General features: G+C 39.6%; 2 protein-coding genes across 2 annotated transcripts; both read right to left on the reverse strand.

Moving 5' to 3' along the window:
* Nucleotides 1-695: 695 nt before the first annotated feature.
* LOC103713544 (uncharacterized) lies at nucleotides 696-2,667 on the reverse strand. Its single transcript, XM_088704325.2, has one exon. The coding sequence runs from the start codon at nucleotides 1,991-1,993 to the stop codon at nucleotides 815-817; it is 1,179 nt and encodes a 392-aa protein (XP_088560451.2). The 5' UTR covers nucleotides 1,994-2,667; the 3' UTR covers nucleotides 696-814.
* A 153-nt stretch (nucleotides 2,668-2,820) lies between these two features.
* On the reverse strand, nucleotides 2,821-16,911 carry CEST (death domain associated protein). The gene is made up of 6 exons (XM_008800503.6): nucleotides 16,612-16,911; nucleotides 16,484-16,528; nucleotides 6,580-6,693; nucleotides 4,596-4,676; nucleotides 3,432-3,599; nucleotides 2,821-3,186 (listed from the first exon to the last, which is right to left on the reverse strand). The coding sequence occupies exons 1-6, from the start codon at nucleotides 16,873-16,875 to the stop codon at nucleotides 3,097-3,099; spliced, it is 762 nt and encodes a 253-aa protein (XP_008798725.3). The 5' UTR covers nucleotides 16,876-16,911; the 3' UTR covers nucleotides 2,821-3,096.
* Nucleotides 16,912-19,821: the final 2,910 nt, after the last annotated feature.

The following is a 19,821-nucleotide window of genomic DNA, read 5'->3' on the forward strand; positions in this document are numbered from 1 at the left end:
TGTCAGAAGGATGGAGAACATAAGCCGAATCAGAACTCATGGTGACATCGCTAGAAATCGATCTGGTGTTGCTGCTGGAATCGACCATGATACTGGATGGGTGTGATATCAAAGCTCTGATACCATGAAGGTAACTAAAGAAGATTGTAATGGAAAGGAGGAGGAGGAAGAGAGAAAAAGTAGAGATCAAGAGATAACGTGGTTAGGCTGTAGTAAGCCTACATCCACAGTAGAAATCCCTCACACCTTTTTATTATTTATTGCAGGGCTATAGCTCTCTTTTCTCTTATAGAAGAGGGAGAAGGAAGGGCTCCCATAAATTAAGGGAAACAGTTCCTATTATGTTGCCAAAGTAAAAGAAAAAAAAATCCCATTGATTACAATCACCAAAATCACCAGACACCAAAATAGATAAATCACGAAAAATAGATCTATGCCTCCACAAGTTTGTAGGAGACGCATCCGCCCAATCAGGGATATCGTCCAATAACCAGCGGATACAGGGGACCTACGAGGAGTTTGCCAACACCAACAAAGCCACCTTCTGCACTACCTCAATGACACCCTTTTGGTAGCTCGCTAGCAGACACGGCGGTAAACAGAGCCCTTTGGCCTTCGAAAACACCCCAATGCCCAAGCAATTATTAAGTTTCCACGAATTATATCAACGATTAAAGTAGATTCAGGAACTGGTATTCAAAAAAAAAAAAAACACTCAGGGTTGGAAATGAGATGCATTCACTTGTACATTAAACCTGCACGATGATACATTCTGTTATTCTCAGATGCTCTGAGATCAAAGACGCACAAAATTTTACGTGCTCTGTGCTTCTAAAAATGCATTGAATTCCTCTCTTGCCTTCCGCAAACGTGGCGTGACGCAAGCAGAGGATGGAGATGTTGGATACGAGGTAGGGGTTGATGTGGAAAATCTAACGTGACGATTCGATGCTTCATGCGACTTCCCTGGGGACAAATTTGACGTGCTCTTTTTCAGGACCCCCTTCCGATCCCTATCGAAAACAAAAGCTGTCTTCACCGGCGAATCGGCATCGTCAGCGCTGCTCCTTATCAGCTCCAGAGGCAAGTCGAAGTAGGACTCACCAGCTCCATCCTCCTCCTCATCAACATCCAAAATGGCAGCAGAAGACCACGACCCGCACTCGAATTTTTCAAGAGAAACTGCTCTTGAGACGACGCTTCCCTGGTCTCCTTGCTCATCTTGGCTAGCTTGCACTCGTTTCTTCCTGGAGAAACCTGGCAAGAACAAGCACAAGGCCCCACATTTGAAGTTTTCCTCTACTCGAGGATCAGGCTCTTCAGAATCCTTACAGTTGCCGGCGTCGTCGGTGCAGTCATAGAGGACACGAATGCCATTTTCAGGCAGCTTCATGCTGGGTCTTCTGGATGGAATGTCGTACTCATCGGATGGCGCGCAAGATCTCCCCTCACCGCAAGACTTGCTCCTGCGAAGGGGCATTCCCTGCTGCAGAGTCAAGCGGGATAGTGCCGCGGAGTGCTGGTGCTGTGCCGGAATTTTCCATTTCTTGGAGCTTTTCGTCGTAGCTGAACCGGCCTCTGGTGATGCGAGCGCTGAACTTGGAAGGCTGAAACTGAAGAACTTGGGTTTTCCGAGTGGCGGCAGAGTCGGTGGTGACCGTGACAAGCGATCTCCCACCTTTGCCGGTTGCTTGACTGATGCAGGATCCACAGAAATTTGCTTCTCCTTGTTCGGTGGGAAATGGGAGTCATAAAGCTGGCAGGACAATGAGGTTTCCTCACAGCAAACATCTTCCTCCACCGCAATATCTCTGTTCACTTCTTCCTTGTAGGCTTCAGAACCTTCCATCGCATGCTTTTGCTCGTAGGCAGGCATGGAATGTCGAGAGGCATTGAGCAAGAGAAGCCATAAATAGTTCGATGTATTTGAAGAGGAAGATATTGACTTTGGGAGAAGATGGCGAGCACGATCAGCATGTATAGTGTTGTGCATGTTCTTTTCTGGCTGTCAAGACGTTGACCAAGGACAAATAAAAAGGATAACTCATGCCTCCACTCTATGATGATTCATGCATAGCACCAGGGCTGCATTCTTTAGTACAGAATACAACATACAAGCTGAGTGACTGTTTTAGTTTCCTGCTTGAGTTATTAAAGCATTTTTCTAGTCATATATTATAGAGCAATGCTATGGTAACTCGAAAAATCACTCAACAAAGTTACTCAAAATCTTCCACCATTCATTTTGCTTAATAATGTGGCCCCATTCACAATGCAAATTCAAAGGGAGCAATGAGTACAACATACCAGCTGAGTGATTTTTTGAGTTACTAAAGCATTCTTGTATAATATAAGGCATATTAGTTGTCCCGGTGTCACGCAATTGTATAAAACCCCATTGGTTCTTTGCTGTTGACATTTATGCTAGACCTATAGAGATGATTAGAAGCAATAATAGCATTAATTTTTTATACCCAAATTTGACTAACATGTGCAAAGCCATTCGAGCTGCCGCACGTCTAGGGACCATCTGTTTACACTGCTTTACCTGTGGATGAGCTACCATATTTTCTGCAAGAAATAACGAGTGATCTTTCCAACACATGCAGAACTCTTCAGTGAATCATGAAAAGAAGAAAAGTAGAGGCCATTAATCTGTCGTAATATCTGTCACTAGGATGTGGGCTGGATCCCATCTCAAAGTGAGCAACTAATAATAGCTATCATGCAACTTAACATGATCTCCATCACCAACAAAACTAGCCTAAGTTGTTCAAGGGAGAGATTTTAGCAAGCATCAACAACTTTTCGAGGACAGACTGATCAAAATAGAAGAGTTCTTCTTATAGCAACTAAGCACCATCTATACAAATTCGAGAAAAACTATTGCATTTTGAACAGATTAACTTGAGTAGCGAAAATGCGATCTTGTGCACGTGGGCCAATATATTTATAATTACAAGGCCACACAACAAATAAAATGATAACGAATTATACGGCTCGACAACATACAAGGTTGGCTGAATCATCAAAAATTACAAATGAATATCAAATTCAAAAGAAAAGTACAGAATGGTATATAAGTTTGCTAAACTGCTACTGGAGAGAATTGTAGAATAGGATCAGTACAACTGACAGTCCAATGAGAAGTGGCAATGCTGTTACCAGGTAAAGAGCACTATATCCCTGCATGCAGTTAAGCAATGTTATATATCTGAAAACGTGAACCAAGACTAGGAAAGATGTAGGGAGGACAAAACAAATTGAGTCAGCCATATCACAGTGGTTGCATGCTCATAGCAACAGAGTAAAGCAAACAAATTGATTGCAGAAATCGGTACAACCCATTGTGGGTGCACTAAAAATCGAGACTCTTACCTCTGCACGTAAATCTCTTAAAAGCAGAAAGAACATGGAGTATTGGTACTTACAACAGCAGGGGGAACTTCTATCTCATCATTCTCATCTCCAGGTTCAATATCAGCAGCTGAATCCCAATCTATGTTGAGCCTCTTGGCAGCTACTTTTGGGTCAACACCTGTGTCTGTGGCTTTTGCATATGGAGATTTAGTAGGACTTCTTTTCTTCGGTGCTTCGACCTATCCAACAAAACAAAAGAAGAAAGAAATGAGAATTGAAAAGGCTCCAACCAATCCTGTTAGATAGGAAAAAAGCAACTTGATAAGCAGCACCCAAGCAGGTTGAAGTTATTTCGCACCATACAAGTAAATTAATGGCTCAGACATGGATGAACTAAAGTGAAAATTGAAGGTAACATAATATATATATGTAGAAAATTATAAGGATGAAAGAGTAGTAGTTTTGTTTCCAATTTTAACATAAACACTTTATTCTGCTAATTTGGTCCCATAGAGGGCACACGTAGTTTGTCAACCGCTACCCAAGCAAGATCCATGCAGTAAGCACCTCCACCCAACGGAAACAATGACCCAGGGTGTGGTTTCAGTTTGCTTTAGCAATGAACCATTGGGCTTAACAGATTAAGTAGTTGGTTCCCTTAAAAGAAAACATACCATGAGATATTTCTTGCCACAGAAAAGAGCTTAGTAACCAAGGTTCGCCATCTAAGTACCGGATCCCATAGTAGTACATCCTATTATAGTATCGGTATGCGATACAATACAATAAGATTTAGTATACCGAGTGTTAGTACAATATGGTACAGTGTACCGGTTCGATACCAGTACTGTATGGTACCAATCGGTATGACAAATCTTGTTAGTAACTGTAGAAGTCCATACTAAAATAACATGGACCTGCTATCAATTAATATTGTAAGACAAAATCAATCATCTCAGTGAATTTGCACAACACCATGAAGTAGGTTGAATCCAATAGTTCAAAGACCATGGCAGGTCAAAGGTATAGTGTAGGGGTATACCCTTTTATTTAACCCAATAGACCAGCACAATTTGCTATTACCTTCAAATGTACAATCTTTTCCATACTTAATTAAAAGGGAATTGTAAGGATCTTTCCATGCTAAAAGAAACCTCAATAGTCATTGACAGTTCTGCATATCAATGATTAGCAATTTCAAAAGACTGTTACGAGATAAGAAATACAAGTATTACCTCAAGATCTGGCCATTCCATCATCTCCTTAGCAAGCAAACGGAGAGCAGCACGATTCTCTGGAATTCTCCCTTCATTCACCTACAAAAACATCAGCATTATTAGTACTGCAAATATGTGATGCCATATGTGAATTTATCCTTGAAGTGGTTGTTAATATTAGATTATGAATTTGATCACAATGGATTGGCAAAATTCTTTATTTCATTGTCAGTGTATATTGCAATGCAACATCAAGCATATGTTAGCCTCTCTCCAAAAGCCACAACCTTGTATGACTATAATGGCCATCTCATCATATCATCAACTCTGTTGAGAGTTCGCTGGGACCATAACAGAACCTTAAGAAATCCCAGGTATAGGAGTAATGGCAAGAAAGCCGCACTCAAGCCTTATATCACCATATTTCCTGTGAAGGGCTGCAAAGGCCAGCCCATCATTCAATATAAGGTTATATTGTTGGTTTGATATAAATCTAGAGAAAAGTACATCTTCACAGCTAAAGGATTCCCTCAATGAAGAAGGTTTATTACCTTGTCGGGAGGCTATAACATGTTAATATTGTTCTACATCTAAAAAGAAGACAGGCAATGATGTTTTCCATGATTAAACTTGACCTCATTGTCAATGACCTCCTCTGCCAGAATACTAGTTAGAAAGTCTATTCCTTAGCATAAAAGACAAGAAGCTTAGCTTGTAAGACCAAGGTTTGCCGTGTCGGTATCGGTCGGCCGACAGCATAGTTCGGTATGCCCCGTGCCGTTCTATGCCAGGCTCATACTGACAAAGCAAGGAGGGCAAGAAAGGAGAGGGAGAACGGGAGAGAGAAAAAGAGAGAGAAGGGAAGGAGGGGAGAGGGAGGGAGGGCCGTCGGAGGGGCTCCGAAGGGACGGAGCACGGGCTCCTCCCTTCAGAGCCCCTCCGGTGCCCTTCGGAGGCCTCCGACAGTCCTCCCTCCCTCTCCCTCTCCCTTTCTCCTCACCTCTCTCTCCTTTTCTCTCTTTTCTTCTCCCCCTTTCCCACCTGTCGTTTACCGTGGTCCGCCACCGGCACAATTTGGTACACCCGAACCAGGCAATTTGGGACAAGTTCCACATTCCTTGTTTAAGACATTGCCTATGCTTCTGAGAGAGCTATATATTTTTCTAGTGCCCCACGTGCTTATATCCAGCTGCAAAAACCAGATTAGGTGGCATAGAAGATTTAAAATGACCCACAAGACCCACGGAGAGGGTTTTTGCTAAAGCACTTTTCTTATTAGAATGGACTCTTAAGAAAAGGGCAACTTTGGCCATACAGATGGAATCAAATGCGGCACCTACAAGATCCTATGCTTCACCTATTAGTTATGGAAGTTCATCCTTAATTTGCAAGTGGATAATATCTAACTAGACTTCTTTCTCCTTCTCGAAAGAAGTTAGGAAACCATTCTAAGGTAGAGAACTGATTTTTACACATACACATACACACGCACGCATGCACGCACACACACATATATATAGGTGGACTAGGATTTAGTAGAGTGGCTCTCCGCTCGGATCTGATCAAGTCTAGATTGAATGATGGAGGTTTCATATCTATGATCTGAACATCGGATGTGATCTACTACCTCTAAACTGCTTACTAAATATCAGGGGATTTAGAGATCCTTAGCTTATACATCAAACATCAAAAAATTGGACAGTTTCAATAACACACAATGCTATAACTAACAAACATTGCTAGAACTCTACAAAAAACTTCTTGTAAAATCATGTCAAATTATACATGACAATCCATGCACATGCAACAGTTCAGCACATGAAAAGATAACAAATAGACAAGGGATAAATAATGATATTGAACAGAAGAACTATACACTTCAATAATCAATTAGTAGATACATATCAATGCCCCTAGAATAAGGCCATTATTGAATGTATACAAATTCATTTACTAGTTACAGGATCTGAAGTTACGCATCTTACAGAACTGAAGCACATACGTCTTCCAAAGCAGCAACCAGATCATCCCTCGTGAGTCCATCAGGGTCCTCAATGCCAAGCAATCTTTTACGTTCAGCGTCTCTGGGATCCTCAATCATGATAGTTAACCTAATCTGACAATGTGAAAGAAGGAACACTGAGCATATGAATCTGTCTGTAAAACACCCAGGCAAAGAGAATTAATTGGCAGCACAGTTGACAGAGAAAATGGTCAAAGAAGTCAAGATGACCACTTCATAGGAGTAGCATGACGAATTATTATGGAGTAGATTACGTGAATCAATGATTTAACAAATTGAGTGTTAACTTTCTTGCTAGTCATATAGTTTCCTAAGCATGTATCAAGCATCCAGAAATATAATAATCTACTAAAATGAAGTTAAAAAAGTGAGCTAACATGTCTAAATCAGCTTTTCTGATATCCTGATGTTTAACTAAAAGATACCAGTTCCCCTCAACCTATTGACTAGTAAGGATTCATGATGTAGCCTCAAGGTTGGAGACCTAAAGCTGAACTCAAAGGCTTTATCCTGGCCTAAATTAAAACACCAAATCCTGCAAAAAAGGCAATGCAAGGTCTAGGAAATATTCTAACTTCTTTCCTGGATATTTTTGGTCCTTAAGAAATATTTCATTAACCGGAAAGGCAAGTATACATTTTTTTTAATTAAGTGTACTCAAACAATTTTTCTTATAGATCATTATAGAAAGAATGCTAAGATATGACCCGAAGGCATCTGCTCAAATTATTGTGCTAACATGGTTGGTTGACATGTGTCTAGTTTATTTTGTCATTATCATGTAATACACATAGCTAGATATTTTCATAAGAGTCCTTAAAGTGTAGTTATGGAAGCATTGTGAACACACTGAAGCACCCACTCCGCCCCTCCCCCCAATGGAGGAGCCTAACGGCACAAAAGGCAAATGGCTGGCGATGGATCGTGATTCACCAGCAATGGAGGATTCAAATTCATTGAAGGATGCAACAACCAACCAAGATGATGGTAGCTTCAGTGGAAAGGAATTTGATGCCACGTTTCCGAAACAAGAGAGGACCTGGGCCTAGGTAACCTAGGGTAGGTGTCGGTACAAATGGAGAGTCAAATAGTTTCAGAGGAAGAGATCGCATGCTTGTAGCAGAGATTCTTGGAGGCTTTGGTATCTTCATATGACCAGTATGAAGGTGCATGCATATGGCGGTTGAAGTCACTGATTGGAAAGTTTCTTGGTACTGGTTTATCATTAGATTTCACTCAACAAAACTTGAAGATAAGATGGAAGATTTCAAATGAATTCAAGATCATCCCTCTCTGGCAGCCACATTCTGTTCTAGTTTGCACTAGCATAGGACTGGGATTGGGTGTCATCGAATGGCCCGTGAATAGTGGCCAGCCAAGTCTTGGCGCTAGAATGGTGGAGGCCAAACTTTCGGTTTGCTTTAGATATTAGGCATGCTGCAAACTAGATGTCTCCCGATCATTGGAGCAGTGGGATTGGAAGATGGTTCTGAAAATAACGACGATCGCAGGAATGCCATTATTCATTGATAACTAAATGAAAAATGTGGTTTGTGGTGGCTATACAAAAGCCTCCATATCGATTGATATTTCTAAACCTCTACGTCCTAGGGTGGACATTATTGTGAAAGGAAGGAGGTCTTGGCAACAGTTTCAATATGAATATATCCCATTACTCTATTTCCTTTAAGATAGGACTGGGCATCTTGAGGATTGCTACCAACACATTGTGGAAAGGAGGTCGATCTGGTTCGACAAGAGGGTAAGAGGTTGTATGGACCATGGATGGTGGCCACCAGTGTTCTGATTGGTCAAGGAACAAGAAAGGAGCCAGTTCATCCTAACGGCTCTTTGCAATCAGATGGCTCTAACTTTCGAACCAGTCCAAGCTCATCTATCCCAAAAGCGGCAAACCAAACAAATAGGACTCATAATTGGCTGGCGGTTAAGGAATGGGCCAATCAATGTAAGGCAAGCGTCCACCCTACTATCCACAATGAAGAGATTTCCATTCGTGGGGAATCACCATTTGTGGCTCTTGGGGAGGATTTGAAGGAGCGAATGAAGGAATTTTGTCAACTAATGGAGATCACTAATGCTCGCCACGCGGCTACGGATGGGAAAAAGGAGTAGTGGAAGAAATCTCCACAAAGAAGTAATGATGCGGTCGCTTCAAGTTCCCCTCCACAATCGGATACTAAAGTTCTTATCCTTGAGGAGGGTGCTCAGAGAGACCGAGCAACGGTGAAGACTAAACAACTAGCATTAACCGCCTTTTATGGTTATGACCCTAACTCAAATGATAGAGAAGTTCCCCTCCATCAATGAATCCTCATGCACCCAGCAATCTTAGCCCCAAATCGAAAAATGCCCACAACGCTATGGTTGTTTTGTGCCGAGGGATGATGTTGTCCAAAAGTAAGGGAGACTCGTCTTTCCACTTATCTTCTAAAACGCTTGAAGGTGACACTACAGGTCGCCATGAACCCGAGGCATGGAAAGAGGAAGACAAATGCACTAGAAGCAAAGAAGGAAGGGCAATCGAAGTCGTTAAGGTACATACTCAAACCCAGCAAAACCATGATTCTGCTATCGTGGAATTACAGAAGCACAAGAAAGCCCACCTTTCAGAAAAATCTAAAGTGCTTGATTAGTAAGAATGATCCTGATGTATGTTGTATTTAGAACTAGAAGTTCGGGTCATCATGCACTTGGTAAAGTGCAAGAAAGCATTGGCAAATAGTAGAAGTGTTTGTCTATCCTGGTGGAAGGATTGTCAGGAGGAATAATTGTTCTCTGGCAAAAGGATTGTGACTATTTTGATTTTTATAGCATTGATACACAAGCTGAATTTGGTGTCGCATGCTCCCCAGACTCTCCACCTTGGATCCTTAGTGTCATATATTCTAGTACTCATGGAAGACAGCACCACATGGTTTGAGACATGATGTTGAACGCATTGTCCATAGGATTGTGATTACGCCCAAGGAATAACGCGGCTATCGCAGTATGGATTGGGGTGTCGATTCCACAGGAAGAAGATAGAAACACTAAAAGAAACTACAAAACTAAGGAGAAATATCAAAACAGTAAAACGTGATGTGAATATTTAAAAGTAAATTGACAATTAGATTATAGTAGTGAAAAGATGTGATCAGAATTACTGAAAGCAAAGCATCGGAAATCCCTCATTTGAATCAGGTAATTCCATTCATATTTGATCCATTGGATAACTCAATTTGAGATCATAGCACTAGATTCTCTAATCGAAAGATATAGCATTGCAATCAAAATATTTAGTACTAATTCTAGAAAATCATTCTCCTCTTTTAAAACCAAGGATTGTTATCCTATTAGACTCAGATTCAAAGACAAAAATATACCCAATGACAATATTTCAGCAGAGAATCACACTAACTAGATAAACAATCAAATCTGGACATAATTAAGCACCTCAACAATTCTATAGAAAAAGGCATGGCTAAATCTATGAAAGAAATCAGTTCAAGATTATCCCAACACAAGAAAAGATCTATTGATGAGAGATGATAAACAAGAATTGTATCAACATGAGAATCTATTATATAGATCAAATATAACTGAAACTACCATCATCCAAGCGAGTTCATCCCTAGCTTCACCAAAGAATTAGCTCTCCATGAATTTATGGTTCCTCTTTAGGATTTCTTTGTAATGCCGCCTTTTCTTTCTCAGAACGGCGAGCTCCCCCAAGTATATATATGGTTTAGGAACTAAAAACCCTAGAAAACACAGCTTAGACACTTGCATGCGTTTTTCCGACTTTATCCTCGAGCATCAACATCAACATAATGTTTGGGAGGATCCCCAGATCGCATCCGATTTCCAAATTTCAAGTTCTTATAGTCATTGGAAAGCCCTAGACGTCTAGTTTCCAACAAAATTTGAATCAGCTCAATTGGACTTCTGTAGCTCCCGACATCATCAAAATACTATACAAAGGTCCAATTTGTCAGGGCCTAGGCTGGCGGTTTAGGAAAACCTAACTTTGCAACCTCATAACTTTCTCTCCAGAGCTCCAATTGACCTGATTCTTGATGCATATGAAATCTCAACATGTCTACTTTATCTCCAACAAGTTTCATTTCATTCGGACTGCAATGGAACATTCAATCTCCTTAACTCCATTCCTACAATAAAATCACCAAAATCAATTAAAACTTGGACACTTTGTGAAGTAAAGCTCAGATTAGAAAATATCATAAAAATGCCTAAATCATGCTTAAGTGTTAACAATTTAGCCTAAAGCGATAGTATTACAAGGTACATTTTCATGCACCAATCACATTGCCAACAATAATCGAAAGGGATTTTGATGTATTGTTTCCAGCTCAGAGAAGAGAGGAGGCAAGGCACTCAAAGAAAATAGGGATAACGTAGAATTTCAAAACTTTATCAGGGATAGTGGCTTGGTTGATCTTGGCTACACTAGATGTTCGTTCACATGGTGCAATTATTGGCAGGGGAAAGCAAGAGTTTGCGAGAGATCAGATAGGGCCATGGCTTCCACAAAATGGATTAGATTACTCCCAAAATCAAAGGTCATCCATCTCACTCGAATAGGCTTAGATTACAATTCATTACCAGTAAATACCCAGGTCAAAAGAGCTCGAATGCCTTTTTCATTCAGATTTGAGAAGTTTAGACTTTCTTCTGAGAGGATCCTAGAGATTGTTCAAACAGCATGAAAACGTAGAGAGAGTATCACTAGGAATCAGAGAGACAAAAAATGTTAAATAATGTAAAACATGCTTTATTAAAATGGAACAAGGAGTTAGTTGGGAATTTATTCAATAAGGCTCAAATTTTGGAGCAACAGATAAAGCCATTACAAGAAGAGGATGTCAATTGCCAGGGTCTTACTCCACATTGCGATGCTTTGTTGCTAGAGAAGCTGAGAGAATATGACAAAAATTGTTAGAATGTAAGAAATGTTATGGTGTCAAAAATCTCGTGTGAGATGGTTGAAGGAAGGTGATTCTAATGCATCCTTCTTTCATAAATCAACAATATTGGGAAGGCAAAAGAACAGAATTTTCAGAATAAACAGAGATGATGGATCGGGTACAGATAATGAAACCAAAATTCAAGATGCCTGGTAGGGTGACACTCCTCTACTTGGTATTATCTTGAACCCCCATATTCCTCGTGTCCAAATGTGTTGCACCTCTGTTCATACTGTCCAAGATGAGGATGATTTTCAAGGCCTTCCTATGGGGTTATGAAGTGGATCAAAGGAAAATTCATTTAATTGCTTAGGATACTGTATGCACTACCAAGAGCAAAGGAAGTCTGGGATTGCAACAATCGATATTAGAAGAGGCACGATGGGCAGAGCAGCGGGCCGATTGGTCCTAAATGATAAATCAGTATCGACTAGAGTTTTGATAGCAAAGTATAAATTTGCATATTGAAATATTTATAAGCTAAAGGGGAATTCATCACAATTTGGCAAGCAATATGTGTCGCTGTCAAATGGATAATAGGAGAGTTCACATGGCAGGTTGGTAATGGAAAAGGTGTCAGAGGATCCATTTGGCAGAGCTTTTGGTGGGCCAGAAAGCACTATCTGACCCTCCAAAAGTACTTTTGGATAGAATAGAGGTGTTTTGGTAAAAAAATTGAAAAGTTATTTTAGTTTGTCAGAAAGCTAAAATAGCTTCTTGAAGCTCTAAAATGGAGCTTCTTCGGAAAAGCACTTTTAGCATACGTCAGAAAGCTGTTTTGATTTATAATTTTTTTTCTTTTTGGATCAAAATATCTATAATAAAATATTATAATTATAGAAAATGTCCCTTTATATTATAGAAATCTGCAGGAGTCCCAACAAAAGAAACAAAAAACCCAAAAATTAATTCCTAAGAATATTAGATTAATAAAATTTAATATATAATGATAATTATAATATTTTATACCTCTATTATTGTATTATATTATAAATATAATATTATATTACATTATATCATTATACAATGATATGTTATATTATATACTATCCAATTATGTTACATTATTATGCCACAGTATACAATATTATATTACTATATTATAATAATATTATACTATATTACAGTAATATTATACTATATTATATATTTATGTATTAATACATATTCTATTTCATTATGCTCTATTGTATAATACTATGCAATGCCTTTATGGTCATTTTGTCAAACCAAAAGTACTTTCTCAATTTATTTACCAAACACATATTAAAATTTTACAATATTTTAGAAATATAATTACCAAACATCAAATAGCTTTTTATAAAAGCTCTAGTTCAAAAAGCTCTATTTTCAAAAGCTCTACTGCCAACAGCTCTACCAAACGGGGCCAGAGTCTTACAAGACCTGTGGTTGTTTCCTAAACCGATTAATCAACTCCCAATATTCATCAACTCTTCGTTGTGCTATGATGCTTGGAATGTTAATCAACTCGTGGATCATGGAATCAGAATCTTCTACATGATATATTTCTAGATACCTTGGCTCAAAGGATAATGTCTATCCTAATTCCCAAGCACAATTATGATCATAGATTGGTTTAAAAGCAACAAGCTCATCCACTCTGAAAGCAAAGGATGTCTACGACATTATAAGGAGGACCTTACAGCCTCACCTTACTACAAATATCAGTTGGATTTGGAATCATATAGATATGCCTAGAGTGAAAAGTTTTTGGTGGAAATTTCTGTGGGGATGACTTCCATGAAGGGAGCTATTAATCAGAAAGGGTGTTCTGCCATCACAGAGCAGTCAATATGACCCATGCCTTTGTCCAGGACATTGAATATATCCTTGTTCAGTGTAGCTTTGCTGAGATCGTTTGGACAGAACTGAGGACTCAATTCCTAATTTTACCTCTCTGCAGAACCTGGTCGAATTCATAGTGGATCATAGAAGGAAGATAGAGTTGAGGATGCTGATGAGTTATGCTGGCTTGATCCTGTGGTTAAAAAGAAATGAACCACAATTCCAAGGAAAACGGAGTAGGCCAGAACAACTAATCATTCTGACTCGGCAACTTGCTGTTGAGGTATTGCATGCCAATGAACAGTTCACAGGAATGGGTAAACCACGACACTGGGGTACCGACAGCTCAATGAGCTCACCTACTTCAATCCATTTGGTTTCTTGGATCCCCTACCCTGTGGAGTTGTGAAGGTGAACTTTGATGCATCATGGAAGGATGGGAAGGCTGGTGCAGGTTTTATTATTTGGGACGGCTGTGGTAATGTTCTTTGGCCGTTACAAGATAATTTTATGCATCTATTATGCATGAAGTGGAATTTAGAGCGGCTTGGGAAGGGATAACAGCAGCTATTGAAAGGCTACAGTGCTCCAGGATCCGGTTGGAAGGTGACTCATCAATAGTCATAGGTTGGATTAATGGATGCCACAGTACCGCTTGTCTGACACCAAGCCATCCACTTCTTATGGATATTGTGCAGTTCAAGCAATACTTATCGCTTTTCCATGCAAGTCATTGTTCAAAGACGGAAATCATCCAGCAGATAAGCATGCCGGAGAGCGACCTAACGAAGACAACTCATGAAACTTGGCTGATATGCTAGGTGTTTCGTATTTAAGAATTTCGTTTTTGTGGGACTTCCCACTTTGTTTTGCCAAAAAAAATGTGTAGTTATGGCAAACAAAGAGTCATGTAAGTAGAGTAAGTGAAGAATCATATAAATTTTCTAGTTAGAGTATGGAATGTTTTCTAGATTTAATTACATGGAAATTCGGATGGCCATGAACAGCTCTAGAAAAGTTAAAATAATTGATGTCCAACTACTCCAGAGTCACTCTAGAGGGGCCCCTAGGGTCTATATATATTGATGGGAGGTTCATCCCTTGCAACCAAGTGAGCAAATAGTATGTTGAGCATTCCCAAATCAAACCCTTTGTGATCTTGCTTGATTAATGAAATATTGAGTCTTTGGGATTCAGAAGGACACCGGACATGTGGCTCACTTTGGCTACATCAAGGATGTGGTAGGTTTGGATAGGATTTTTTGGAAGAAGATCCATGGCATCCAAAACTCGATCACTTACTACAATTTTCAGAGGTCATACTTTCTCATATGGTGTCTATTTTCAGCATGTTAGGCATTAAAATCAAGCTCTCAATGAGTATAATGACGCTTCAACCCCAATAGGTTTGCCGTATCCAGCTGAGGTTTGTGCGATATTTGGACCTCTTAACGGGCTCAACAAACTAATTTTTTTTTAGATATGACTTTAACCAGTCTATCTTCTAACGTGGGAGAAATTGAGCAATGCAACTATGAGTGTGAATAGTTTGGGTCAAACTGGGGTATGCTTGCCTCCAACCCGACCCACTTTCATGTTGGGTCTTGATTTTGGAGCCAGACCTATCCATTAGCTGGTCAAGCAGGTCTAGTTGGATCATATCTGTAGCCTAGGTCAAGCACTCAACTATTCTTTTATAGCTAAAAATATAATAATTAATAATTAAATATAAAATTACTAAAATTTTTAAATGAAACTAAAAAATAATTTAAATATAAATGTTTAATTCAAGAAATACTTTTAATTTCATCAAAAAGTTGATCATTCTTAAGGTACAAAGTCACAAATTACAATTTTTAAAAACATATATCGATATACCTAAGAATAATATAAATAAGAATCCACCAAAACAAATAATGAATTTTTAAATATAATTAAGGAAAATAGGTGAAAAGAAATGTCATTGTTGAGATGAACAGGGAGAGTTTTAAAATCAATGTTCATTTGATAAAATTAGAAAAGATATTTAGGGTAAGGAGAAGGGATTTTATATGATTTGGATTTTCAGGTTGGGCCAGATCAAGTCTTGGTCGTGTTGGACCAATTTCTGGTTGTCTCAGGTTAGATCTAGATGATATATGGGCCGTTGGTTGGATCAGGTTCAATTATAAACCTAACCCAATTTATAGGTCTTCGAATATGAATAGGATCAAATTTAATTGAGCCAGGATTGGGTCAAGTCATAGATGGATCCAATTCATTTGTAGTTCTAGATGCAATAGAAGAAAAAGTTGATATAGAAATCGATATCTTATTTTAGAGGAATTATAGTTTTCTAAGTAGAAGAGGAATTCAACTCAGATTCCATAAGGATGGACCTTAGTATAAAAAGAGGATCTATGTAACACCTTTCATCATCCTCAATGTGTTAAGGTTGATATATTATTGACACTTTTCCTATCAACTTAATTTTTTGGAATTAACTGGTAGTTAAGATGGTGTCAAAACTCAAGTTTGCTGAAGGTCAAGAGTTTGAATCCCCTCTAGTTCAATTATTTATTTAATCATCCAATTATTTGTTATCTTTACCTTAACTCAAATATGCCTCCATATGCAGTGTCTTTGTCCACATAAGAGGGGAATTGTTATGCCTGATATACCTTGTTGAGCAATTTTTTCAGGATCAGTTAGTTAATTAACATAATAAAAGTAATGGTCTTAAAGCCCATTTCGGAAAATTCTTAATATTATTCTTGTTATCTTATTCTGAGAGATTCAAGTTGAGCAGATTATAGAAAATTTTGTCTTCTCTCCGATTGGATCAGTTTGTATCTCGAATTTGTTCTTCCTATTTATTTTGGTCATGGCACTACGTTCCTAGGCATGTAGTCCAGTGTGCCAGCTCCACTTTTGAAAGCGACCATACTCCCCACATCATCATCATCATCATCATCATCATCCATGGAATATCAATAGGCAGACTATAGTGAAAAGGCAAAAGAATCCCAATTTTTCACTTACAATGACTTCATGCCGGAGATTCAGAATAGTAAAATCAAAGAATCATCAAAGCAAAATAGAGATAATCTTACCTCACCGAAGAGCATGTCTCTTTTCTTCGTGAGAATCTCCAAAACCTGCCAGAGAAAAAAGAAGAAAGAAATTGAGACCCAAATTTACAAATGGCCAAATTCAGTGAAGACGAGCGAGACCAAAAGACCCTTTGGATCTGCTGAACGCATTCCAAATCCTCCGGGCTCGCGTCCCGCTGCTCCTTGCCACTGGAGACGCGCAGCTCGGTCTCTTCCTTGCCGACGGAGACCACCAGGCGGGGGCCGAGGTGACGGCGGAGGCGGAGGACATGGGAGAAGGGACGGACGGCGTCGGCAGGGGGAAGCTGCGGTCTGGATGGAGGTTTGGAGGAGCTCCGCAAGTGGAGGAGGCCTGGCGTCTCAGCGGACGGGACCGGCAGATGCAGAGCCATGAGTAAAGAATAGCAGTGGCGGTGAGAGACCCACGAGACTGTAGAGCTGAGAAGTTGTTTATCTTCATTCATCTCTTCAACGGGTTGGGCCGGGTTGGGTTGGTAGTTGGGCTGGGTTGCCTTCCAACGAGCTCTGACCTTTCTTCGCAAGCATGACATTAGTTGGGACGGGCTTCATATATTTGGGGTTTAAATCCTTTTTTGAATTCTTTAGGCTTTAGGCTGCGTTAGGTCCAATTTTTTTCTTTTTTTCTTTGGATACAACATCAACTCACACACAACAAGTATGGAAGTAGTCAACAAAATCAGATAATAAAAAACTATAATCGTTGTGTGTAAGCCGCCGTTATACCAAAAAAAAAAAAAAAAAATCTTTTTAATCTCTAGCTAGCATGCAGTCTGCACCAAAAATATTGTGTAGTTCTCAGTGGCCACCATCAAGAGATAGACAGTCATCACATAATGTGCACCTCACACGATATATGCTCGTGGATCATATTATTTGATGGTTGTCCATCTTTTGATGGTAGGTATCTCTGTGGTGCTGCCCGCTCACTACAGAGAATCTATACAAGCAAACTATTGCCTTAGGATTTTTTTTTTTTTTTGATACAACGGCGATGCACACACAATAAGTGTGGATGCGGTCAATAAAATCAAAAAATAGAAAACTACACTCGTTGTGTGTGAGCTGCCGTTATACAAAACAAAAAATCTTTTTAATCTCCAGCTAGCATGCAGTCTGCACCAAAAATATTGTGTAGTTCTCAGTGGCCACCATCAAGAGATAGATAGTCATTACATAATGTGCACCTCACACGGTATATGCTCGTGGATCATATTATTTGATGGTCGTTCATCTTCTGATGGTAGGTATCTCTGTGGTACTACTCACTCACTACAGAGAATCTGTACAAGCAAACTATTGTATTAGGTTCTTTTTTTTTTTTTGATACAACAGCGACTCACACACAAGTATGGATGTGGTCAACAAAATCAGAAAACAGAAAACTACACTCGTGTATGAGCTGCCGTTATACAAAAAAAAAAACCCTTTTAATCTCTAGCTAGCATGCAGTCTGCACCAAAAAATGTTGTGTAGTTCTCGGTGACCACCATCAAGAGATAGATGGTTATCACATAATGTGCACCATGTGATACATGGTATATGCTCATGGATTATATTATTTGATGGTCATCCATCTTCTGATAGTAGGTATCTCTATGGTGCTGCCCACGCATTACAGAGGCTCCTCATGCCAGCAAACTATTCTATTCAATCCCGGGATGGTTTACTCCAACGCAAAGTGGAGTAGGAATATTCTCACATTTTTTATTTTGGAAGTTAACCCATCCTGAAGCTAAGCAGAAGAGTAAGATGAGCCGTCACAGCCCTCCATCCTTTTTTTGCTTTGGCAAAGAGTAGGGAGAAATCTGACAAGTGCTCCGCAAATAGGACTTGGTTGGCTTGGAGCGGAGAAATTTCTCGATCGGCTCAGAATTGGATGCGTCGTTGGACTCCTTAGATTCCGGAGGGGCAAGTGGTCCTCTCCCATTTCTTCCTCTGGTTTGGAATTGCCTGAGTGAGCTTATCACTTGGACCGTCAAATAACATTTGCTAGCCAAGCAAACCTAGACTCTGTAGACTACGCTCCATGCCATTTTGGTAGCCCAGCGGTGATAGCTCAGCGAACAAGTTCTATTCTTCCAAAACTTATATGAAACTGGATAAGATTCCAGCACACCATTACCACAAGACAAAGGTGACATGGTTATGGTCATCATGTTTGAGAATTGTTACAAGGGAGAACCGAGGGTGCTGGGAAAGTGGATTACTTATTCTCATACCATAACATTCTCATGCCATTTTTATTTGGATGCTGAGTAGAGCAGTTTCCTCTAAATTACTTGGGATTCCCTTTTCATTTACCGAAGGCCTGTAAAGAGGACTGGGAGGTGCTTGTTGAGAGGGTGGAGAAGAAACTAGGTGGGTGGAATGGAAAGCGAGGTCCTTAACAGCAATGCTTACTTTATGTCAGCCTTCTTGCTGCTGGTTTGAGTCAGAAAGAGAATAGAGGGAGGAGATTTTTATGAAGGGGAAGAGATGTTTTAAATGGGGGACACCGCCGGGCTAACTAGAGAGTTCGGTGTGTTTGGCATAGGACGAAGGAGGTTTAGGAGTGAAGGACTAAAAGGATTTAAATATGGCAGTGGAGGCTTCTAAAAGAGGTTAGCTTTCGGTGGAAATGCTTTCATTTGACTAAAGGTTATTATAGGAGGATGGTAGAAGTGCTCCATTCTCTTCTTAGGCAAGCTATAGATAATATTCATAAGTTCAATGCACAAGGACAGCCAACAACTTTATGAAAGTAGCAAAATCAAACAACCAAGAGAATATAAACACGAACAATTTATGTGGAAAATTCTTCAAAAGAAAAGAAAAAACTACGGGGCACCAAACAGGAATCCGCTAATCAATGAGATGAGGTGTACAATAGGTCCACAACAACAAGAAAATGTATGGATACAAGAGAACCTCTGCAAGAAAGATATCAAGTAATTTCTAACTTAAAAAATTAGTGCACACACCCTCGAAGAGAAAACCCCAACTTTCTGGAAGCATTACACGTCACTTGTTTCTTGAACTTCAATTCAAGAAGAACCTTGTATAAGAGCCTTGTTTTGTGTAGAAATTCCTGAGGCGCACCTCTTCCCCCTTCTTCCTTTTAACTTGTATTCTATCTCATATTGTGTAAACTACCACTTAAAAAAATACGTCTTGTTAGTAAGGTCCATGCCAACACCTATTAGTATGGTGTGGGCCACTACACATGGGGCTAACCCAAAACTAGTAAGCCCAACAATCTCTCCTTCTAGGCCCTTGACGAGGTTCTCATTAGTTAGTGAATCCTATGCCCAAGTGCCAATGCCCACCAAGTATCCATA

The sequence above is a fragment of the Phoenix dactylifera genome, chromosome 9 (genome assembly GCF_051530095.1).
Source record: "Phoenix dactylifera cultivar Ajwa chromosome 9, Ajwa_hap1_PhDact_Kaust_v1.1, whole genome shotgun sequence".
NCBI lineage: Eukaryota > Viridiplantae > Streptophyta > Magnoliopsida > Arecales > Arecaceae > Phoenix > Phoenix dactylifera.

Coding starts and splice junctions, on each gene's coding strand:
- LOC103713544 (XM_088704325.2), bottom strand. CDS start 1,993: ATGCACAACACTATACATGCTGATCGTGCTCGCCATCTTCTCCCAAAG.
- CEST (XM_008800503.6), bottom strand. CDS start 16,875: ATGGCTCTGCATCTGCCGGTCCCGTCCGCTGAGACGCCAGGCCTCCTC. Junction 4,677..6,579: donor TGGTTGCTGCTTTGGAAGAC/GTATGTGCTTCA, acceptor ATGTTTTTGTAG/GTGAATGAAGGGAGAATTCC. Junction 3,600..4,595: donor TGGAATGGCCAGATCTTGAG/GTAATACTTGTA, acceptor TTTGTTGGATAG/GTCGAAGCACCGAAGAAAAG.